This window comes from Zerene cesonia, chromosome 13 (genome assembly GCF_012273895.1).
Source record: "Zerene cesonia ecotype Mississippi chromosome 13, Zerene_cesonia_1.1, whole genome shotgun sequence".
Lineage (NCBI taxonomy): Eukaryota > Metazoa > Arthropoda > Insecta > Lepidoptera > Pieridae > Zerene > Zerene cesonia.
Window position 1 is genome coordinate 5533588 of NC_052114.1, and position 19314 is coordinate 5552901.

Sequence of the window (19314 nt, forward strand, 5' to 3'; positions counted from 1 at the left end):
GTAAGCTTTAAGTATGCTGTATACTGGCTACACATTTATGTATGCAGATTGATGAGTAATAGGCACGTTAAAAGGAATAAAACTACAATGTAAATTTTACTTTTTCTTTTAATCGATTTGGTATTGTAAAATATTAACCGTCGATCAAAGTGTACAAAATTACAGGCCTTTATAGTGATTATAGGTATTTCTGGCATATTAGATTAATACCTCATTTCAAGGTACTTTTCCGCACTTGCAATTATTGTATGTTGCGGAAGTTATAAAATACAATAATTATAATATATATTGCTTATTTTGATGTACCATAAGTGACATATTGTACTTAATATGTATATAAATTACGTAAGAACATTCTATCTTATGCTATAAGTAGTTAACTTTTATACAAAATACACGATCGGATGGTGATCGTATTAAAAAATCAATCGTAATGATGTGGCGAGCAATAAAACGAATTTACATATTTACATGAAATAAAAAGTTAACAGTCCTGCAAAAAATAACTGAATATAAATAATTAAAAATGTCACAAAGGCAAAAATTGTGATTGTACTATATTTTTGAGGTATTAGGAAAATAGATAGCTGTATTACCTATGTAGGTATTTATTTGATGATTATTCTAGTAATAATCCATATTATATTGGTGCTGTATTTGTGCGTTCAGTCTAGTGATTCAAAACAGAGGGTGTTTGAATAGTTATAAAATACAATCACAAATCTGATAAAATTACAAGAAAAAATAAATTATATTTTATGTAAGTATCCTATACTAAATCAAGGAGCACAAAACAAAACATTGACAAAAATCTGTAACAGTTTAAACATTAAGCTTCATATATTGATGCTTAAACTTTATAAATTCCAATAACAATAACAAGATTGAGAAATAGACTCTGATAAAATTATATGGAAATAAACTATTAATTGATTAATTTACAACAAAAGACAGATCATTGTTAAACAAACTTCAGGCACTAAAACAATTACTTACATGTGTGTTTCAGATTAAGTTAAAAATATTTTTGAACCCTATCATAAGGCATTTTGACCACTAAGCAATATTATGTTAATGCATAAGTTCATTCATTTAAGCTGCAATAAAGGTATGAAAATATAATTATCATAATATCATTAACACACATATAAATGACGGTAAAGTATACAATCTCCCTAAACATTTTAGCAGTAATTAATCATTATATTAAAATTGAACTTGTTACAAAATTATCAGTTTCGCAAGTAAATGCTTGGTATAAAATATACAGATCATCATTTTACAGGTGAATGCATATAAAATTTTATTGCAAGAATATTAAATATAGAAAGAGCTGCTTGTTAGTTCTACATCATGTATAATTTATACCTTCCCAGTTTCTAAGACTGACACACTTACACATTAAGTATACCAGGACCTATAATTACGCTTGCCAATCGTCACATTACAAATCTCAGCCTTTTCGAATAGGAGAATCATAATTATTTGAAATTGGAATATAAAATATTAACTAGTAAACTCGGTGAATTAAAATTACATGTAGTAAATAGTCGGTCAGTTCTCAACGCGACTGACGTGAGCGACTACTACTCTACGATGTGAAGCACCATTTGTTCTAGCATAGGGATAATGTACACAGTTCATTCTAATCTAATTAACATTAGAATTAAGTTGGTGCACATACGCACTTACTTTCCAATTATTCATTAGGAACAATGATTTACTAATATACGAATATTTCATTAGGATAACTTAAAGTATTAAAATTATTTTCGCGCTTTTGGCACTAATACTAATTTAATTTCGTGTTTTATTTTGAGTGTTCAAGTTTTTCAATTATTTTGATCTATTGATCAAAGATGTAATGGAGAACGGGGGTGAATTTTAATGACAAAGTCAAATAGTTACTATCAGACAGAATAATTAAATGGCAAAATATAACTGTTACATGTTCTTTGGTGAAATGTCAATCATTTTACTTGTAAGTATGTTGCAGTTAACAATGCAAAAATATATTAAGTTACCTGCAAGTACATAGTTCTTTTTAAAAACTACAATGATAGGAAGATTATAGTCTAGTTTTACACAGAATATTTATATACAAACTATATACACGCTCTTAGAAAAATCTATTAAATTATATAAAGTCGATGGCGAAATATTTCATTTACAATAGACGTATAGGTAAGTAAAAAAATTGAGCATTAGCGTAAAAAAGGCTGAGACCTTAATAAAGTATTCCACGGCCTTCTATTAGAACTAGATAGTCTTAAAATGGATGAATTCTATGTAAGTACTTAGTACTTAATTAAATCGCATTGCGCTTATACTAAAACTATAATACAAATATACACTTTAATGTCCTTAATCTCATAGCCACTGAATGAGACGAGTCGATTCACACGAATGTCTCTTTAATTTTAAGAATACTCTCACTTGATCACAAGACAGGAATCACATTATGCGGCGGGAAAACACGCATCTGGATGCGCGTGTCAACGACTACTTTGGGGTGTGAAAGATAGGGTAGCGCTCAAGTACATTCTATGATAAGCGGCTGGCTGGATTCTATCACAGTGGGTCGGGTTTCAGATGACGCGGAGTAATGCTGCTCGTGTTCAGGTTGCGGCGGCATAAGCCCGCGGTACTGACCGCCGGGCCCCGGCGACATTTGTCCGTGGCCGGTTAGATGAGGCGTCGTCGTGTGAGCTTGTCCTGCCATCATCGTCTCCCCGTGCGACATGCTGCGAGCCCCACCGGTCATCACCCCTCCTTGCGTGGCTGAGTGCACTTCATAACTTTCATGCCCCTCTCTCTCGTGGCAGTCTTTGTCGACGTTACCTGCAAAGTGCACGCGAAAATGAAATCGGTCGCGTTCAGCAAGAGCGCAAGTGAAAGTTGTGGTTCACCTACGGAGAGAAAGTGCATCGCGGCGTATTTAGATTTGCGTCTGTGTTATATTGTGCAATATATTTTAATGTTGTTCAGGTGAAATATAAATATTTTTATGTTAAAATTCAAAAATTGAAAAAAAGTTATGACGAGAAGTTTTAGCAAAAAAAAAAAAACTTGATAATTTCGAACAATAATAAGTAAAAACATACCCATGCATTCAGTATTTGCAGCGTTAGTTATAGCTAGCACTTCTTCAATATTATTTGGTTTGCAACTAGTAGTCTTCCAGTGTGTCCTTAATCCTGAAGCGCTGATATATTTCTTGTCGCAGCCTTGGCAAACATATGGCCTGTCGTTTGTGTGGAGCCTTTTGTGAAGTTTTAAATGCACAAATTGTGTAAACTTCTGCATACATAAATCACATGCATATGGTTTTTGTCCAGAATGCAGTCGTAAATGAGTTTTTAAATTCGATGTTGATGAAAACCTTTTCTTACAAATATCACATTGATGTGGTTTTTCGCCAGTATGCACTAAGTGATGCTTTTGTAAATGAGCAAGTTGAGTAAATGACTTATTGCAAACATTACATTTAAAAGGTCTCTCTCCGGAGTGTGTCCTCAAATGCACCTTTAAGTTTGATAACTGGCCAAATGTTTTACAACATACATTACATTCGTAATGCATTTTCCCATCTTTTTTCTTTAAAGGATAAGGTAGGCTTCTATACCCTCGCGAGGATTGGGAATTAGGGCTCATAGGTGCCATCATTAAATTGCATGTACCGTCAGGGCTTAAGCTACCATGTTGTGGTACTAGCTGTCCGTTTGCATTAGAATTTTGGATTAAACTTAACTGCGAGCAATTTTTGAGTGTTATAACACTAGTTGAAGATGGATAGTGATGATTATTTTGCCCATTTTGATTCCTCTCGTATTGATGTGACGATGTAACCGTTGGTGAATATGTAGTGGGGGGAGATCCAAGTTGCGTGATGATTGTGGAATTTGGTGGCGAATATAAACTATAAGAATAATTTGGATAATGACTTTCATAGCGCGTTTCCCTTATTTCCCTTATCTCTCGAATTTCTCGTATTTCTGTGGTGTGTGGTATAGAGTGTGGTGGAGAGGATGAATACAACGACACCGAGTTAGGTGTAGGAAGTTGTTGAGGTAATGGCAGTAAAGATGGCAAAGGTGTCAAATTGGAGCTAGAGTCGGGACTACAAGCATTTCCATACCTTTGACTTTTCTTGTAGGAATATGCCATTTCAGTTGGAGATGATGGAGGTGGTGTGGCATTTGGTTGTCTTCTGTTTGGATCGTTATTGTTAGTATCAATTCTGTTTCCGGTTAGAATCGTTTCCAAAATCCTTGTATCTGGTGGAGAGTATCTCATAAATGCGGGTTGTGGGGAAGGTGATAATGCACCATCTTCATAGTATGGTTTACTTAAAGGAACTACAGTGTTTTGTGATGATTCCAATACAATAACCGTGGAAGTTGCTGGGTCACGTCGGGGTGGTGACAAGTTTTGTGGTGTAGTGTTAGCTAGTTCCTCAGAAATAATTAACTCCTTTTCACTTTCACAATCCATATCTTTGTGATTTTGATATTGATATGCTCTCGGCATTTTTATTTTAACCTTTCGATATTCATTTCGATGCATATCTTGATCAACTTTTTGAACGATAACAGTTTCTTTGGGCTCGTTTGTCTTATTTGAGCAATCTAAAACATAATTTTCAACATCAGAGTCACTTGAATCTTCCGGTGGTGTAAACTCGTCATGGTAACCATTACTATGATAACCTTCATCAGACCTAACAGAACCATCGTTGGGTGTTAGTTGGTGTTCATAATGAGAGGGAACACAATGAGGAAGACTTGGTGATTTACTTCCAAACTTTTCTGGGTGGTTTAAAGCCATTGGCGAAGGTCCACGCATATCACGTTGACTATGGCTTAAGCTTGGTGATCTGTTGTTATGAAGTCTAGAATTTTCCATTTGGTGTATGACTACATGAGATGTACTTTCCTTGTGTTGATGTATTATTAACGTTTGATCTCTGTGATGTATTTTTGGCGATGGTGGTTGCATCAGTGAGCTTGGCGATATTGGTCGCTGCTCATTTATGAAGTGAGGGCTCTCTATTTTAGGAATAATTCCGTTTGTAGACAGATCCATTCTAGCGACAAGCCTTTCATTCTTATTCATACATCTAGGGTCATCCCTTTGCAAAATTGCTGTAGGTTCGAGGCATTTATCACCCGCTTCGCGTTTTCTTCGCCTATTTGGGACTTCGGCTTCTAATAATTCTTTTGTATTGGTTAGACCAAGAACATATTTCATGTGATTGAAAGCTATTTCAGGATGTACCGGTGCAGGAGGTAGTCCATATGCTTTTTTGATTGTTTCTTCTTTACCTACAAAAATTAAGGTAAATAAGTTATAGGAAACTGTGAAGCACTCATTATAATTATAATTTCGTTATTAATGTCCTAAGAAATTGCATAAATAGATGTACTTACATATTGAGTATGTTGCTCTTTCTGGATCAATATCGTATCCTAACCTGGTTGCAAAATCCTTACAGTACCATACCATAAGTTCTTCATTCGGCATGATGTCCCTAAAATTGGCGCAAGTTCAATTATTATTTTTTTGACATGAAAGATAAAGTAACGAAGTGAAGAAGTGAACAGTGCAAAAGTTATACCTGATAGTGTAAAAATATATGTGCTCCTGGTGTTGACAGGCAACGAGATTCATTACGGATAGCGAGTAGGCTGATGCCACATATCTCATCCAATTTGCTACACTTGTGTCTGATCCATCCAGGTAATAATAGTCACTGTCCTTAAATATCTGAAATAACAATACTTATGTAAAATGCAGTTTATATTTTTGCTTGGGGGCTAATATTATAAGGCTAATTGGTAATTTAGATCGGAACCATCATTTAATTAACCACGTCAAATAAACTTCTATAGTTTTTTTTATTAGAAAGTTTTGTGTATTAAACAATAACACATGTTGAATTGTGCACGTGGCACGTGTTTAATATTTACATTACGCGTGCAGCTGATAGCAACATACATAATTATTATGGAGTGGAGTCAAGGACGAGATGCAATGTCATAATGATGTTGGACACGAAAGATAAAAAGGCTTTTTGTTTGAACATTATTCAAAGCACACTCGGCACACATGTACAAGATACTTGTAGAAAAAAAATGTTTTGCATGTATTATGCTAACTTAAACCATCACCAATAAAAGTTTAGAAAATATAGAAGGAAACCCAATCTCACCTTAATATTTCCATAAGTATGATGTCTGACAGTTTCTTGTACCTGGCCCAAATAGAGAGGAATATGTTAGAGAGAGAATAGTGCATATTTAACAACATCCAAAAGGTTAAAGTATGTCTATTGTTAATCTATTTTGTTAGATATGTACATAGGTTTAATTGCGGTAATATGAAGGTATTGAAAAAATAAAAGAGGTTAAATTATAAGCTTAAGATGAATTGTGATAGATTTGTAAAAGAGTCATAAATTTATTAACTCACCCTCCAGTAATATCTCCACGACACTTTGTCATTTGGTTTATTGGGTGTTCGTGTACCTTCAAATGGCCCGAATCTTGTTCCTCGAGGTATAACACCGGTACTCCAAACACCTTCAGTCTAGAATATAGAAGTTATTATTTATTAGAATGATTTCAACATTATGAGGAATTAATTAATCTGTAAAATAATATTAATAAATTGCTTATTCGTACCGGTGTATTTGGCGTTGATAATACTGCAGAGGGTCTTAAAGCCAAACTGCGAGGCAGAGTTCTTTCGGCTCTGTTTAGTACTCCACGTTCACAAGGAACATCTGGTACAATGTACACTGTGAGCCTTTCGAACTCTTCTTCCCTCATTCTGGTCACATCGTAGGCATCATTATTGGCTACGGCGCCAACGTTAGGACTGGCTGTACGTCCCACCGTGGTACTGGGAATTTCTTCACTGGTTGACTATAAATAAATGATACGTTATTTATAATCCTTTCTAATTGAAAATTGTCATAAGTGCTAATACATTATACGATATGTTCGTGGTATGTAATAATTTCCGTATTGTTTATTCTAAAGCTGGTCTAGACAGATAAGAATAGATAGTGCATTGCACACTCATCACACATTATAAAGTGTATTGATTGAAAGGTCTTTTATCATAATTGAAAGTAAGATTAACAAACTTATAAAAGGGTATAAGGGTGTGAGGCATTCCATCATCGTCAATTTGCTCTCCAAAAATATGCAAATGAATGCACTTTATCCTTATAGCCATAGCTGTGAAGCAGGTTAACTCGTTTTAAATCTTGTCACTTAAGTCGAGGGTATATTTTCGCTAAATAAGAACTGAGGACGACGTCGTTGTTCGATAAAGGGGCGGCGCCACTACTGACCTACTTTTGAAATAAGTGCGCAATTTTCATTGCGCACAGACACTTCCTCTTTACCTATTTTAAATTCCTCCAAATTTGTATTTTAACGTTTACCTAAATTTACACTTTTTTGTAAAAGTTCATACTAAAGAAAAAATCTACATAAGAATTCCGCGTAAAAAACATTTATTCAACAAGTTACATTTAATGACTAGTTTGTAATAAATTAAATTTCTTACCAGTCTCATTTTGATGATTTTGATGTCCTTTTTTATTTAACGTAGAAGTATCTGTAACAAAAAAAAAACATATTATATATAGCAACGATGAAGCTAACAAATAAACACGGAATAAATTTTTGTATTTTAGGCCATTTTGTTAATATTTTACTCTCAATTTTCAAAAAAATTACAAAATATTACAATAATGTGCAATTTCACAGTTACCAAACCAGTGGCCAGTGCAAATTTATACAGAATAATTGCAAGTTTATATGAAATTAACGAACAGGGTTTCAGTACCTGCTGAGCTGAGCGCTTTCATATGGAATTTTTTGGACAATTACATCATCATAGTTATAAAAATAGCGATAAAGTTGTCCACATCAAAACTAATATTATAAATGCAATAGTCTGTACGTCTGACAATCTGTTTGTTATGCTTTCAAGCGCTGATTTACGATATAGGTAAAGAAAATAGTTTAAGAATCTGTGGAGATTTTAATTTATTAATTTCGCTATTTCTCAACTGCCATGAATTATTAACATGACTTTTGTATTTACTTTGTTGATGTTTATTTATCGTATAAAAACGATTTTTTGCGACAAATAATAATTATCGATTCAGACTGAATTGACATTAAATCTTAGACTACTTAAATGATCAAGCAGTCAGATTGTTATTAATTTACACACTTATATAATAATAATTATTATGTCGTCTGGTGCAGCACGTGATTATTAAGATATTGTGCAACTCGTCCGCGCAATGTGACATTGTGCACGAGACTTGAACCTTATCTGTGCACTTGAGTGGACTCATATGATACTTTTTTCATTTTCACTTTGGCTTCCATCATCAACAAAATGTTTCCATTTAAATTAGTATGGCTATGGACGTCCATTTAATGTATGATGAGAGAGATGAGTCATAAGACTGTAAATACTGTTAATATTCATACTATCCTTTATTATATGTTGAAATGCAATGCACGCTGCAAAAGTTTTGTAACTTTTCTGTTTGTCTTAAATTTTTTGATATATCTTAACACATTTCAGTCGATGGTCACTTTTGTCAGAAATTTGCATATTAATTGTAGATACTGTTTTTTTTTAATTTACATTTGCTTTAACATAAATTATCAATAATTAATATCTGATATTTTTTGATATCACCACACGAATCTATGTAGGATGAAATAAAATTAGGAGAAATTATTTTAATTACAAATCTAAGAAAAAATTTCACTGAGACATATTTTTACTTTATGGGCATTATATTATGTAAAAGTGAGTGGACAAAAATGTACAATTTTGGTTTGCTATCTCCTTTGTTTAAAAGTAATGAATATCTCATTATAATTACGTCATGCTCTTCGTAAATCTCCTCAATTTATTACAGTATCTGAGTTAGTTATGTAACATATAGTATTTAGTCTAGTCTCTCTAGTACTATTAAAAAATACATGTAAAAGCTAATAACGGTAATCGAATTTCCAATCAATTTGCATTGCGGCGAGCGCATGAACGCGTAGCGCGCGCGCACCAGGAAGGAACCTTGGCGCGGCGACTACGATGTACTTGAACTTGCCCTTTGCGCTAGCGCAATCGCGATGCAGAGCGCATCATTGCTAATTTATTAGAATTCACGTTAAACACGCGTACCATTTGGTTTAGGTTTTTTTTTAAGAAATCTTTTGAAAATGAATATGTGAGCCGTTTGAAAATATAAACAACACGGAAGACAATTTTATGATTAACGTTTAAATATGTAAATGCGTAGTCTATATAGATGTTAAATAGGCCCCGTTTAATACTGTTATCTCTTTTTTTATTCACTGAATATTTTCAAGATGAGAAGAGCTAACAACGAGCTAACATTTACAACAAAAAGCAGTTGTGGGTCTTAGCATAAGAGAGTTATAATCCTAAAAGCAGACGAAACATAATGTATCATTTCATTATGTACATATCGTAAATACTTCCTCAATTTTACATTGTGTCATTATTGGAAATACGAAATATAGCCAGATATATTATGAACGACGGAAAACTAACCTTGTGGTCTAATAATAATGTAGTACGTAGCTGTTTCTACTACAAATAGATGCAAGTATTGGCTACATAAATATATGTATTATTAATATTTTGCTCATCATTTATGGGAGTTTTGAACATATTAATGGAATACTACGTAATGAAAGATGACTATTGTTATATAAGCTAGAATGATATACAATATTCGGGTACATATTCTGTATCACAAAAAATGCTTGTAATTACAAATAAATTTATGAATCCCTTTAAAATAGAATCATTATATTATACTATTTAAGAAGAAATAAAAATAGATTTTATGGGGTTCTTTTTAGTTGGTAAATGAATTTAAATTAACATTTATAACAACTCATATAAATATTTTAATGGTTATGGATTATATATTTGCTTTTCATTATGAATTATTTCCTATACAATTTATTTCCAAAAACAACACCGTTCACTGTGATAAATTTTAATACTTACAGTAGGTCTCATTTTTTCAGCCTTCTTTATGAACTATTTTGATTTCGATTAACGTTATTTCCGGGTTTAAGGTATTGAGTGTCTTTGGTATATATTAGTGGGGTTTGATCTGAGGTATATTGCGATGTCGAGTGATTTGATGTACTCCAGCAGTATACGGAGCGTCAACAAGGGTACAATAGGCCGCAGCCAGCGCACCGATCTCATGTCGGCTGGCGAAGGCCGGGAGCGAGGCGTCGCGCGGTTCGCCCACAGCTAGGCGTTCGCGAGGGCCCGCGGCCTGCGAGCTGGCTGGCGGCTCGAGGAGCGCATTATGCAACACTGGCCGACCTGCCCCACGTCTAGCCGCGGAGCGTGTCGCACTAACCCGACGCCACGCTATGCCGACCGACCTAGATGCACTTTTACAACGAGAATGCAATCGACACACATATTCGCGTCTCGTTCCGATAAACGCATCGACGATGAAAGCGGCTCGTGATGGAGAATGCGGACGAATTTGACGGCGAGTGCAGTGAGTACGTCACGTTCGCGCCTAGTGTTCTCCAATTAGAGAAGAGCGGGACGGTGCGGCGCAGTGCGACCGAGCGCTGCATTCAAGTTCATTACTTCCGTAGTGTGGCTGCCGCCGAGCGCCCTGACCGTGCTCTCGATCTTCAAGTCTCTATGACCATCAAGCCGCGTGCTCGTCGAGCTATTTGTTATGATATAATCTTATGTCACGGTAAGAATTAATCACTTTTGGAAACACGGAATACGAAACTATCTTATTTTTATTACTTGAACTTACGTTATTAACCATTACACATGAGCGCAATCGTCACTTCTCTTTAGAGCGTTATTAAAAGGTTGACTGATGCACAAGGAAATAATTTTAAAATTGCAGCAAGGGGTGTGTGGGTAGCGTGCGAACGGTAGCGAAAGCCATGGCAGGGAGAGCCGCGCAAACCTCCCCGGAACACGCTTTCACTATCGCGGGTCGACGACACAGCCTACATATACCCTTACCCGTGCATCTCGCCTGCAATCCCATATTTTCAAAATCTTTTATCCTTGTTCTTCCGTGCAATTTTGTGAAGGATAGAAAGTAAAATATACTCGAACGTCTCTCTAACTCTATCCGTCAATTTGATTTTATTTATGGAATAGGAACCTGTAGTAGTAAGGGCAATGCATTCTCCCTAACGATTACCACGTCTCCCTGCCTCCTACTATTATTCAATATTGATTTCACTATTTACAAGGGTCAATTACGATCGCAATTTCCATTTTGATTACACAAGACGTTTTAAAAGAATGAATTTATTTGATTAGAATCGTTTTAATATGTCATTTCCTAATATTTACCGATTTAACTATTCTAATACGAGTTTTATATGAAATAAATACAGATAATTTTCTATGCTACAAGCATAATTCTGTACTTATAAAACTGCAATAAAATCAAATATAAAAAATATAAAAAGTATGACCACATGAATGACTCTTTTGCAATCAATTTATTTTTAATTGGTTGTTTAAATTATATCGCATTGTATCTACAAAGAGATCATTATTAAGGAGATAAAAAAGTAAATCCTTTTATTAGTAGATACACTTCATAACATTCCATTAATTCAGTTTCGTAGTACATTGGGTTCTATATTGCTTACCCTATTTTGTCGAACCTGACCTGCCCTAATGTCTGGACTTTTTTCAAATATGTCTTACACCCCGATGGCCTGTAACACTTTCTGTTAATGTGAGACTTGAGAGGAAAGAATAACATATATGATTTAATTAAAAATGGTCCACTACGAACCTAACATTTTTGTTCATCCACAAACTAATTCGAACTTTAATTTGATTTGATATAAAGCTATTATTTAAAAAAGAGATTGAGATAAAAATGTGAGCTTAGTAGGTAACGTAATTGTTCGTGAAGTTGAAATTTAAATAATATTATTCTTTATGATTATCATATGGTTACAGATATATTCAATAAAATTTAAATATAAATTTTGAAAAACATTTAACTATTTAAATTAGTTTTCCTAGCAACTAGATAAAATATTAGCATCTCATCATAAAATTAATATCAACTTTTTCGGTCAATTAGAGCGTGAAAAGCGAAGCGCGTCAAAGAAAATGCAGTTTTCCAACATCGGTAGAGGCTTGAGCAGTATCAAAACACTGAATCTTCCGGGGTGAACGGCCGCAGCGCCTCGTCCCACTAGCCCCCGCCGCCCGGCGTCGCTCGGTGTCTCGCTCCTACTCGGCCGCGCGAATAAATCGTACAGTCGCGTCTGTGTGCGAGAAAATGCGTCTGCTATGCTAGTATTCGGTGGTGAGGTCGTTGACATGAATTTTCTTCAGGCCTTTCATCCCAAAATTTGCATTTCCATTTTAAAGTGAACGATTAAATTCACGCTTTTTATTCGATGTATTTTTTGTGAATGAGCAACGGTTTTTGATCATTTAATAATTAATTAACCAATAGATATATCGCTCTATTAAAATCTTCTATAACGTTTTCACAGCTTTGTTTTCATTGGGGAAATTGTGAAACTATTAAAATTTATGTATTATAATAGTCTTCTCAATCTTCTCAGTACGCTTTTTATTTAGATTTTATTTTCAGATTGCCAGATCTAACCAATTTATAAATCAATTTTTAATCAAACATTGCATTTTAAAAGTTAGTTTACTATTTTTAAACCGCCTTCCAAATGTGAGAACTAAATTTAAATGGGCACAAATTAGAGGCACCAGCTTTCAAATAAAAAAGAATCATAAAAATCGGTTCACCCCCTAATACTTATGAGGTAACAGACACAAAAATAAACAGTCGAATTGATTATCTCCTTTTCTAGAAGTCGGTTGAAACGAAAAGCCTAATATTTGAGAGTAAACCACAAATATAGTATTATCGTTACCATCTGATGGAAGTGAATATAAGTCTTTCATGCATCTAATATTTATTGAACAGAATATGCTGTATCGATCTTAGCCCAGCACAGGGAGCTATATCTGTGGAAGTGTTGCTTGTGTAAACTCGATTTCCCCCTTCTTGGGGTAGGCTTCAATACTCATTCATGCCTTTTTCCTGCTCTAGCCGGGATGCAAGCGCATAATGCGCTCCCTCTCGTTACGTTTCCGTGTTGTCGGCGGATACGCGCATGCACTAGACCTAGCCCAATGCAGCGAATTTTGCGTAAGGTCATTGTCCTCCCTTGCTTATGTTTTAACTGAGCCTTACCGACGACGGCGATGTCTTTAAAATAATACTAAGTTCATGCAACAGAAAACTAAGTTTTAAATTATTTTACTACCAACAATTTCACTTTTTGCACAAAATGTGCAATATTGTTTGTTAATGCCGGTATTCTTATTTCATTGTTCAATACAATAATGACACAGCCTGTGAGACAAAAGATATATAGAAACAACGGACCATTTATTTTACAGCGAGTCTTTTAATTTTTTGCTAAAAGTGCCGTTTGCACAAATTGCATTTTTTCTCTGCAAATTAAAAAAGGTCCCCTTTTTTAATGTTCGCATGAAATAAGGTAACAATATAACAAAGACAGATGAGACTCGAAAGTATTGCTTTAGCAAAAAAATAACCTTCAATGTTTATCCAATTCCTAGAACTGTTTCACAGTATTGGTAATTACGCAAAACCATTATTACGTTTTCATACCAAAAATAAAATATAATAGATGGGAGCTGGAGATACGTACTTTCATACTAAACCCACACACACTAATTATTTTCTTTTAAGTTGCGTTATTCCAAACTCGCTTTATATTTATTGAACAACATTTAAGGTAATTTAAATTAAACGTTTTTGTGATTTATTAATACTAAATTGTAGGATTTGACGCAGAAAGATTTATACAATATGCAAGTTGTAATATACGCGTATAAATCACAATAATTTCAGGCCATACAGTTAACTGAACGGTTATATAAATGTTAATAGCTGATAAATCGTGTGCATGGAAGTGCGAAGTTCTAGTCTAGAATGTTAGGCTAGGGTCAAAAGCCGCGCAGTATGTCAGCGTTTAGTATTCCGTGAGCCCAGGCCCGGCCGGCTAACGGGACCGCCTGTCTGCACCGGCCTTTACTTTCATCGATCGAGCTAACCACGGTTTACTTTCCTTTGTTACTTGCTACTTCTTTATATTCTGATCTATTTAACGATTTTTTTTATATTTAATTAAAGTAGTATTACATACGTAGCCTCTAGGAATGCATATTATAGTTGTGTTTATATCGTTAACAAAACTATTATTTGTCGTTAAAAATGCGTTAAGGTTTATTATGTCAATTAAATATCCTTTATGGCAATGCGGGTTTATAATTATCTACGGTTAGCAAAAAACATTTGAGGCAAGTGTTTGCCCGCTGCAGGTAGAGCTTTTAAGCCGGATGATGACAACGGAGTCTTTGTAGAGGACGTACCGTTAGATTCTTTCGAATCAATAGAGAAATATGATTTACTACAATAGACGTTGTTATGGTTTGTGTTGATATATAATAAATATCGATAAGTTTTTATTCGATAAATACTGTGTTTATATAATACCTGACTCTGAAGTACATTATGTCAAAATTATATGCTATATGATAATAATAAATATATATAGGAATGATGTTAGCACTGACCTCTACATTAAGGAAATTGAACAGGGACAACTTGTTCGCAAGAACGAAGACCAGAACCAGCGAAGTTTAAGGATATTCATGAAGCAATACTCATACGTACCTTAGTAGCGCGGTAGATATTTAGCACGTCTTAATGTAACTGTGCTGTGAATCATGCACTTTGGCTCTCAAATAGGTTTACAGCTTTGGTACGCTATTGCAATATGTAATAACTAAATTCCATGAACAAGAGATAGCTTCGGTTCAGCATATTATGTCAAACTACATTGTATTTACCGATCGTTTGAGTTCCTACTCGAAAAGTTTATAATCAAATAGACAGATAAAGTGGATATGTAATTAATCTGAATGATCAATTTAAATTATATTAGTCACAATTTAACTAAGATTATCATAAATTTGGCCCAATAGAATTGAAATATAATATATTAGGTTGAAACAGTTTAATCCTTGTGTATTTAAGGAGTTTTGATGGATCTAGATCAGAAGTATCTTTCAGTTTGCTCAACTCATTAACAGGTACAACGCACGACTCCAATATGTAGTTGAAATTGGTTCTTTATGATAACATTTATTATTGAGTACCTTGGGTATGGAATTTCTTTTAAACAGGTAGAAACCGATGGGAATCTGTTTTTTTATCAAGTTCCCGCTGGATTTTTGATACGGTGCCCACGGATCGCGCTACCGTTAGGTCAAGACGGTAAAAAATAAAATAGGAGGGTGAAATTAGAGTAGATATAGCGGGATTCTATTCCTTGTCAATGTATTGAAACATTTTGTAAAAGCTATGTTATGTTTTATTCATCCCAAAAAAATACTAGGTTTTATTTTGAAGAATTAAATGGGTATGTTGAAAAGGCGTCGTTTGTTAATATATTCTCATTGTTTTTCTGTTCTTTTCACACAAATATTTGAGCTAATAAATATGATTGTTATATATTTGTATATAATGATGCATTAAGTAACAGCTAAACAAACATTTAATTTAAGACGATGTATATATATAATAAAAGTAACCTTCTATTAAATCAAGTACATAGATTTTTGTAATAATATATTATCTTCCGTATACCGCTAACTTCAATAAGATAGTTGATTAATTATGCAATACTTTACTTTATATACTACGATAATATATTATACTATGCACTACTATACAACGTTATATCTAAATCGATACACGTGTATTCATTCATTGAATAAAATGTCAACTGAAGTCAATGCCGCAGCTGTCTTGTTACGGTTCGAAGGCTTCACGTGTGGATGCCCTCTAAAGTATTTCCCTATTGCATAATGTGATAATTATCTGAATAAATGAACAAAAAAGTGCTATGTGTAGGGCGATAAAAAGTATTGAGTTCATATGTATCTGTATGTAACAGTTTATTGTTGCGGCTACCGGAAGGCTCGCGCCATACCGACTCTATTAAATGTGCTGTGTATGTAGGACATTTCACTGCGGTCCTTTATTCTAGTTATTATAATTTATTCTTGCATGTGCTTGTAGGTGAGCGCTTATTTTCGGTTTCAAATGATTATAATTTTGACGTAATATTTAACAGCTTATAATACTTAGGAGAAAACTCCTTAATATCTTAACAATAATGTCTACGAATAGTATTGGTATTAAAGTAGCAGATACGATATGTCATTGTTATTCGGGTACTTCTGTTGCATCATGGTATGATATATTGTACATTTTAATAACAAAGCTAGTTGAAAGGTCAATACAATACAACACGGAGCTGTCGAAGCATGAAAATGGATATTACATAATAGGTGCGTGTGCGCCCGCGGCCCGGGCATGAGGTACCGTTGCTTGAACAGGTTCCACGCAATGGGTCCCCCCTCACCGCCACGCGTGTTCGATGTTTACCAGGCATTTACTTTCTACCCATGAAGGACCTTCCTGGCACTCCCACGTAAGAGTCAGCGCAAGTGAACCCACCGGATAACTCGTGCTTTTTGTTTTATTACAATTCCTTAGCTCCAGCAATATTGACTCTTCTCATACATACTAGATATTTTAATAGCCCTCAATATAGAGACGGCGCTCATGACAACATCGCGAAGGTAATACACTCACAAAAACTTAAGCAAAGCTTAATTGTGAATGTTACGACTGAGTAAATTGAACATCCGACTTTATATCGTTGAACGTAAACATAAAATCGCATAAGCGAAAGCACTCCGTAGCGAGCGAGTTGCGGTTCAATGACCGAGTTTTCACGGGTTTGTCAGCCTGTTGTTATATCATCGATGTAGTCAGTGTCATTGCCGAATTTACAATCACACTGCGTGCCAATTTGCATCATTTTGCGAACGGCATAAGATTCAAATTGGCAATACGTGTTATTTACCACGTTCGATCAGTAAATATATACTATTTTTTATTACATACGAGTTCAAGTTGATGTCGTTTATGAATATTTTTTACTACTTACAAATACTGATTCCTTACACTGTTGATTTATTTATAAAATTGAAATTTAAATGTTTTTATGGAATCTAATATGCATGTGAATTGAATGAATCTCATAACACATGGAGTAAATTGAATAATGTTTCCCTAATTCCGCCCAGTTGTGGTGATATTAATAAATACAACATACAAACAATTTTTACAACCTTACATGATTGAATTTTGTGGGACACAGTTTTGAAAAACGAGAAAAAATCGGAATTGAAAGAAATGATGGTGCTTAAATCTGTTATTATGAAATATTTCATAATAGATAAGGGTTGTTGAACCAAGTTATACATTGGTTGAATTACGCAATAATGCTTGAAACCACGTGCGCGAAATGTTAACCTTGAGGCTGAACTCAACAGGTTCAAGGCTTCTTTTTTGCTCTCCGACTGCCCAATAACAATTGCTGGTTACATGTTGTGATATAACCAAGTAACTTTATGTAATTACTGGTTAAAACCTGAATGTTTTTTCAATAGTAAATAAGTTAAAAGAGGAGATTTAAACAATATTTTGTGTCTTATTTAATCAATTTAACAATTAAATATTAGCTTTTACTGGTATTGTTATACGTTATTTGTAGAAAGGAATATATATTTGATAATATATATTTATCTACACATAGCATAATTTATACTTCATAAAGCTCAGATATACGTTTTACTTAATTCAGAGTACAAAATTATACACATGTAATGTTCATAAATCCAAATTAAATGGTATAACTTTGGAAAATCCAAAGATTTTAAACACAATGTACTTACACTTATTCCGTAAGATAAACACTAATAATGTATTTATGAATACAAAGGATTTTATAACTTATCAATTAGATTATAACACCCAATACTTACATATGTAAGTTATGTATTCTTTTCATTTAAAATAAACATTTCATTTCATATTTCATGTTCATTAAATAAAAACAATATAAAGTGATAAAACTATAAATAGCAATATATCATCTATAACTAAATTAATTATTTATTTTGAAAAGAGATATAAAGATAAAAAAATTGCAATGTAACGATTAAGACAAAATGATTTCTTATTATTCTAAGATGTAGCTAAAGATTATCATGCGCGTTGAAGTCTTTTTGTCACAAGACGATCAGCATCTCGCGAAGTAAATAAGTGACTTATATACTTTTCTTTCCACATTACATTATAATAGAAAATTCATACCATAACTTACCAATAAGCGCATAGTAATCCAGATAATAATTGTAAATAAAATCCAGATAGTGTAGCAGATATTTTCACTAAACTTAAACTATTCATCACTACACTGGAACCGTCACTTAAATTAATAAGTCTTAAATTGAGATCTAGGTTGCATTCAGTCTAACTTCAACACTTTAGTACATCGTGAGGCGGAGGCGGCGTAGCGCACCGATAGCTCCGTGTAACTGATAAGTGTAGATCGGTTCACGGTCGAAGCCGTCGTCGCCGCGGTTGCCTGCGGTCTGTTCTGACTTCTGTAGTCTGTACTCTGTACCGTCGCCTGCGCTTCTTCCGCACTCACCGGCCGGGTGAATGAACTGCGTGCGAGCGAGACGGAACACACATCCCGACCAATGCCATGGTCGCGTTCTATCTCGGCAAGGTAATCTAGTACAAGTGTCAAACGATATTTATTCTTTAGTATTTATCGTTTCCCCTATGTGTGTGAAAAATTATTTTTACCTATACGTCATAATTCGAACAAATTCATGGTGATTGAAACGTATATTAATGCGTTGGCCTCAATAATAATGAGAATTTGAAGAGATGTTTAAATGTTACAAATACAGTACGCAAAAAATCTAATTGGCGCCATATTTTTCCAAAATACGATTTACACTCTCACACATATACATTACTACTAACTAATATTATATACTAGTGGTCCGCCCCAACTTCGCTCGTGGTATATATATAGCCTTCCAAAATAATAGGCTATCTAACACTGAAATAATTTTTGAAATCGCACCAGCCGTTCCTGATATTTGCGTGTTCAACCAACCAACCAAACAAACAAACCTTTCAGCTTTTTGGACGATGTTGCTCTGTCAAAAAAGGCTACAAGAGGTCAAATGCGTTTTAAGTTCATATGTTTAAATGCTATTGTA

At 34.2% G+C, this 19314-nt stretch overlaps 1 protein-coding gene across 3 annotated transcripts; it reads right to left on the reverse strand.

Moving 5' to 3' along the window:
• Positions 1–1857: 1857 nt before the first annotated feature.
• Positions 1858–18780, reverse strand: LOC119831064 (PR domain zinc finger protein 1). 3 transcript variants are annotated; one of them, XM_038354302.1, is made up of 9 exons: positions 18399–18780; positions 7579–7629; positions 6684–6926; positions 6472–6588; positions 6212–6253; positions 5618–5766; positions 5430–5530; positions 3105–5324; positions 1858–2841 (listed from the first exon to the last, which is right to left on the reverse strand). In XM_038354302.1, the coding sequence occupies exons 2-9, from the start codon at positions 7585–7587 to the stop codon at positions 2534–2536; spliced, it is 3189 nt and encodes a 1062-aa protein (XP_038210230.1). In that variant the 5' UTR covers positions 7588–7629; positions 18399–18780; the 3' UTR covers positions 1858–2533. The 3 variants fall into 3 exon arrangements, with proteins under 3 accessions (XP_038210230.1, XP_038210231.1, XP_038210233.1); XM_038354303.1 differs by lacking the exon at positions 18399–18780 and adding an exon at positions 10081–10421; XM_038354305.1 differs by lacking the exon at positions 6212–6253 and having other exon boundaries at positions 18399–18776.
• Positions 18781–19314: the final 534 nt, after the last annotated feature.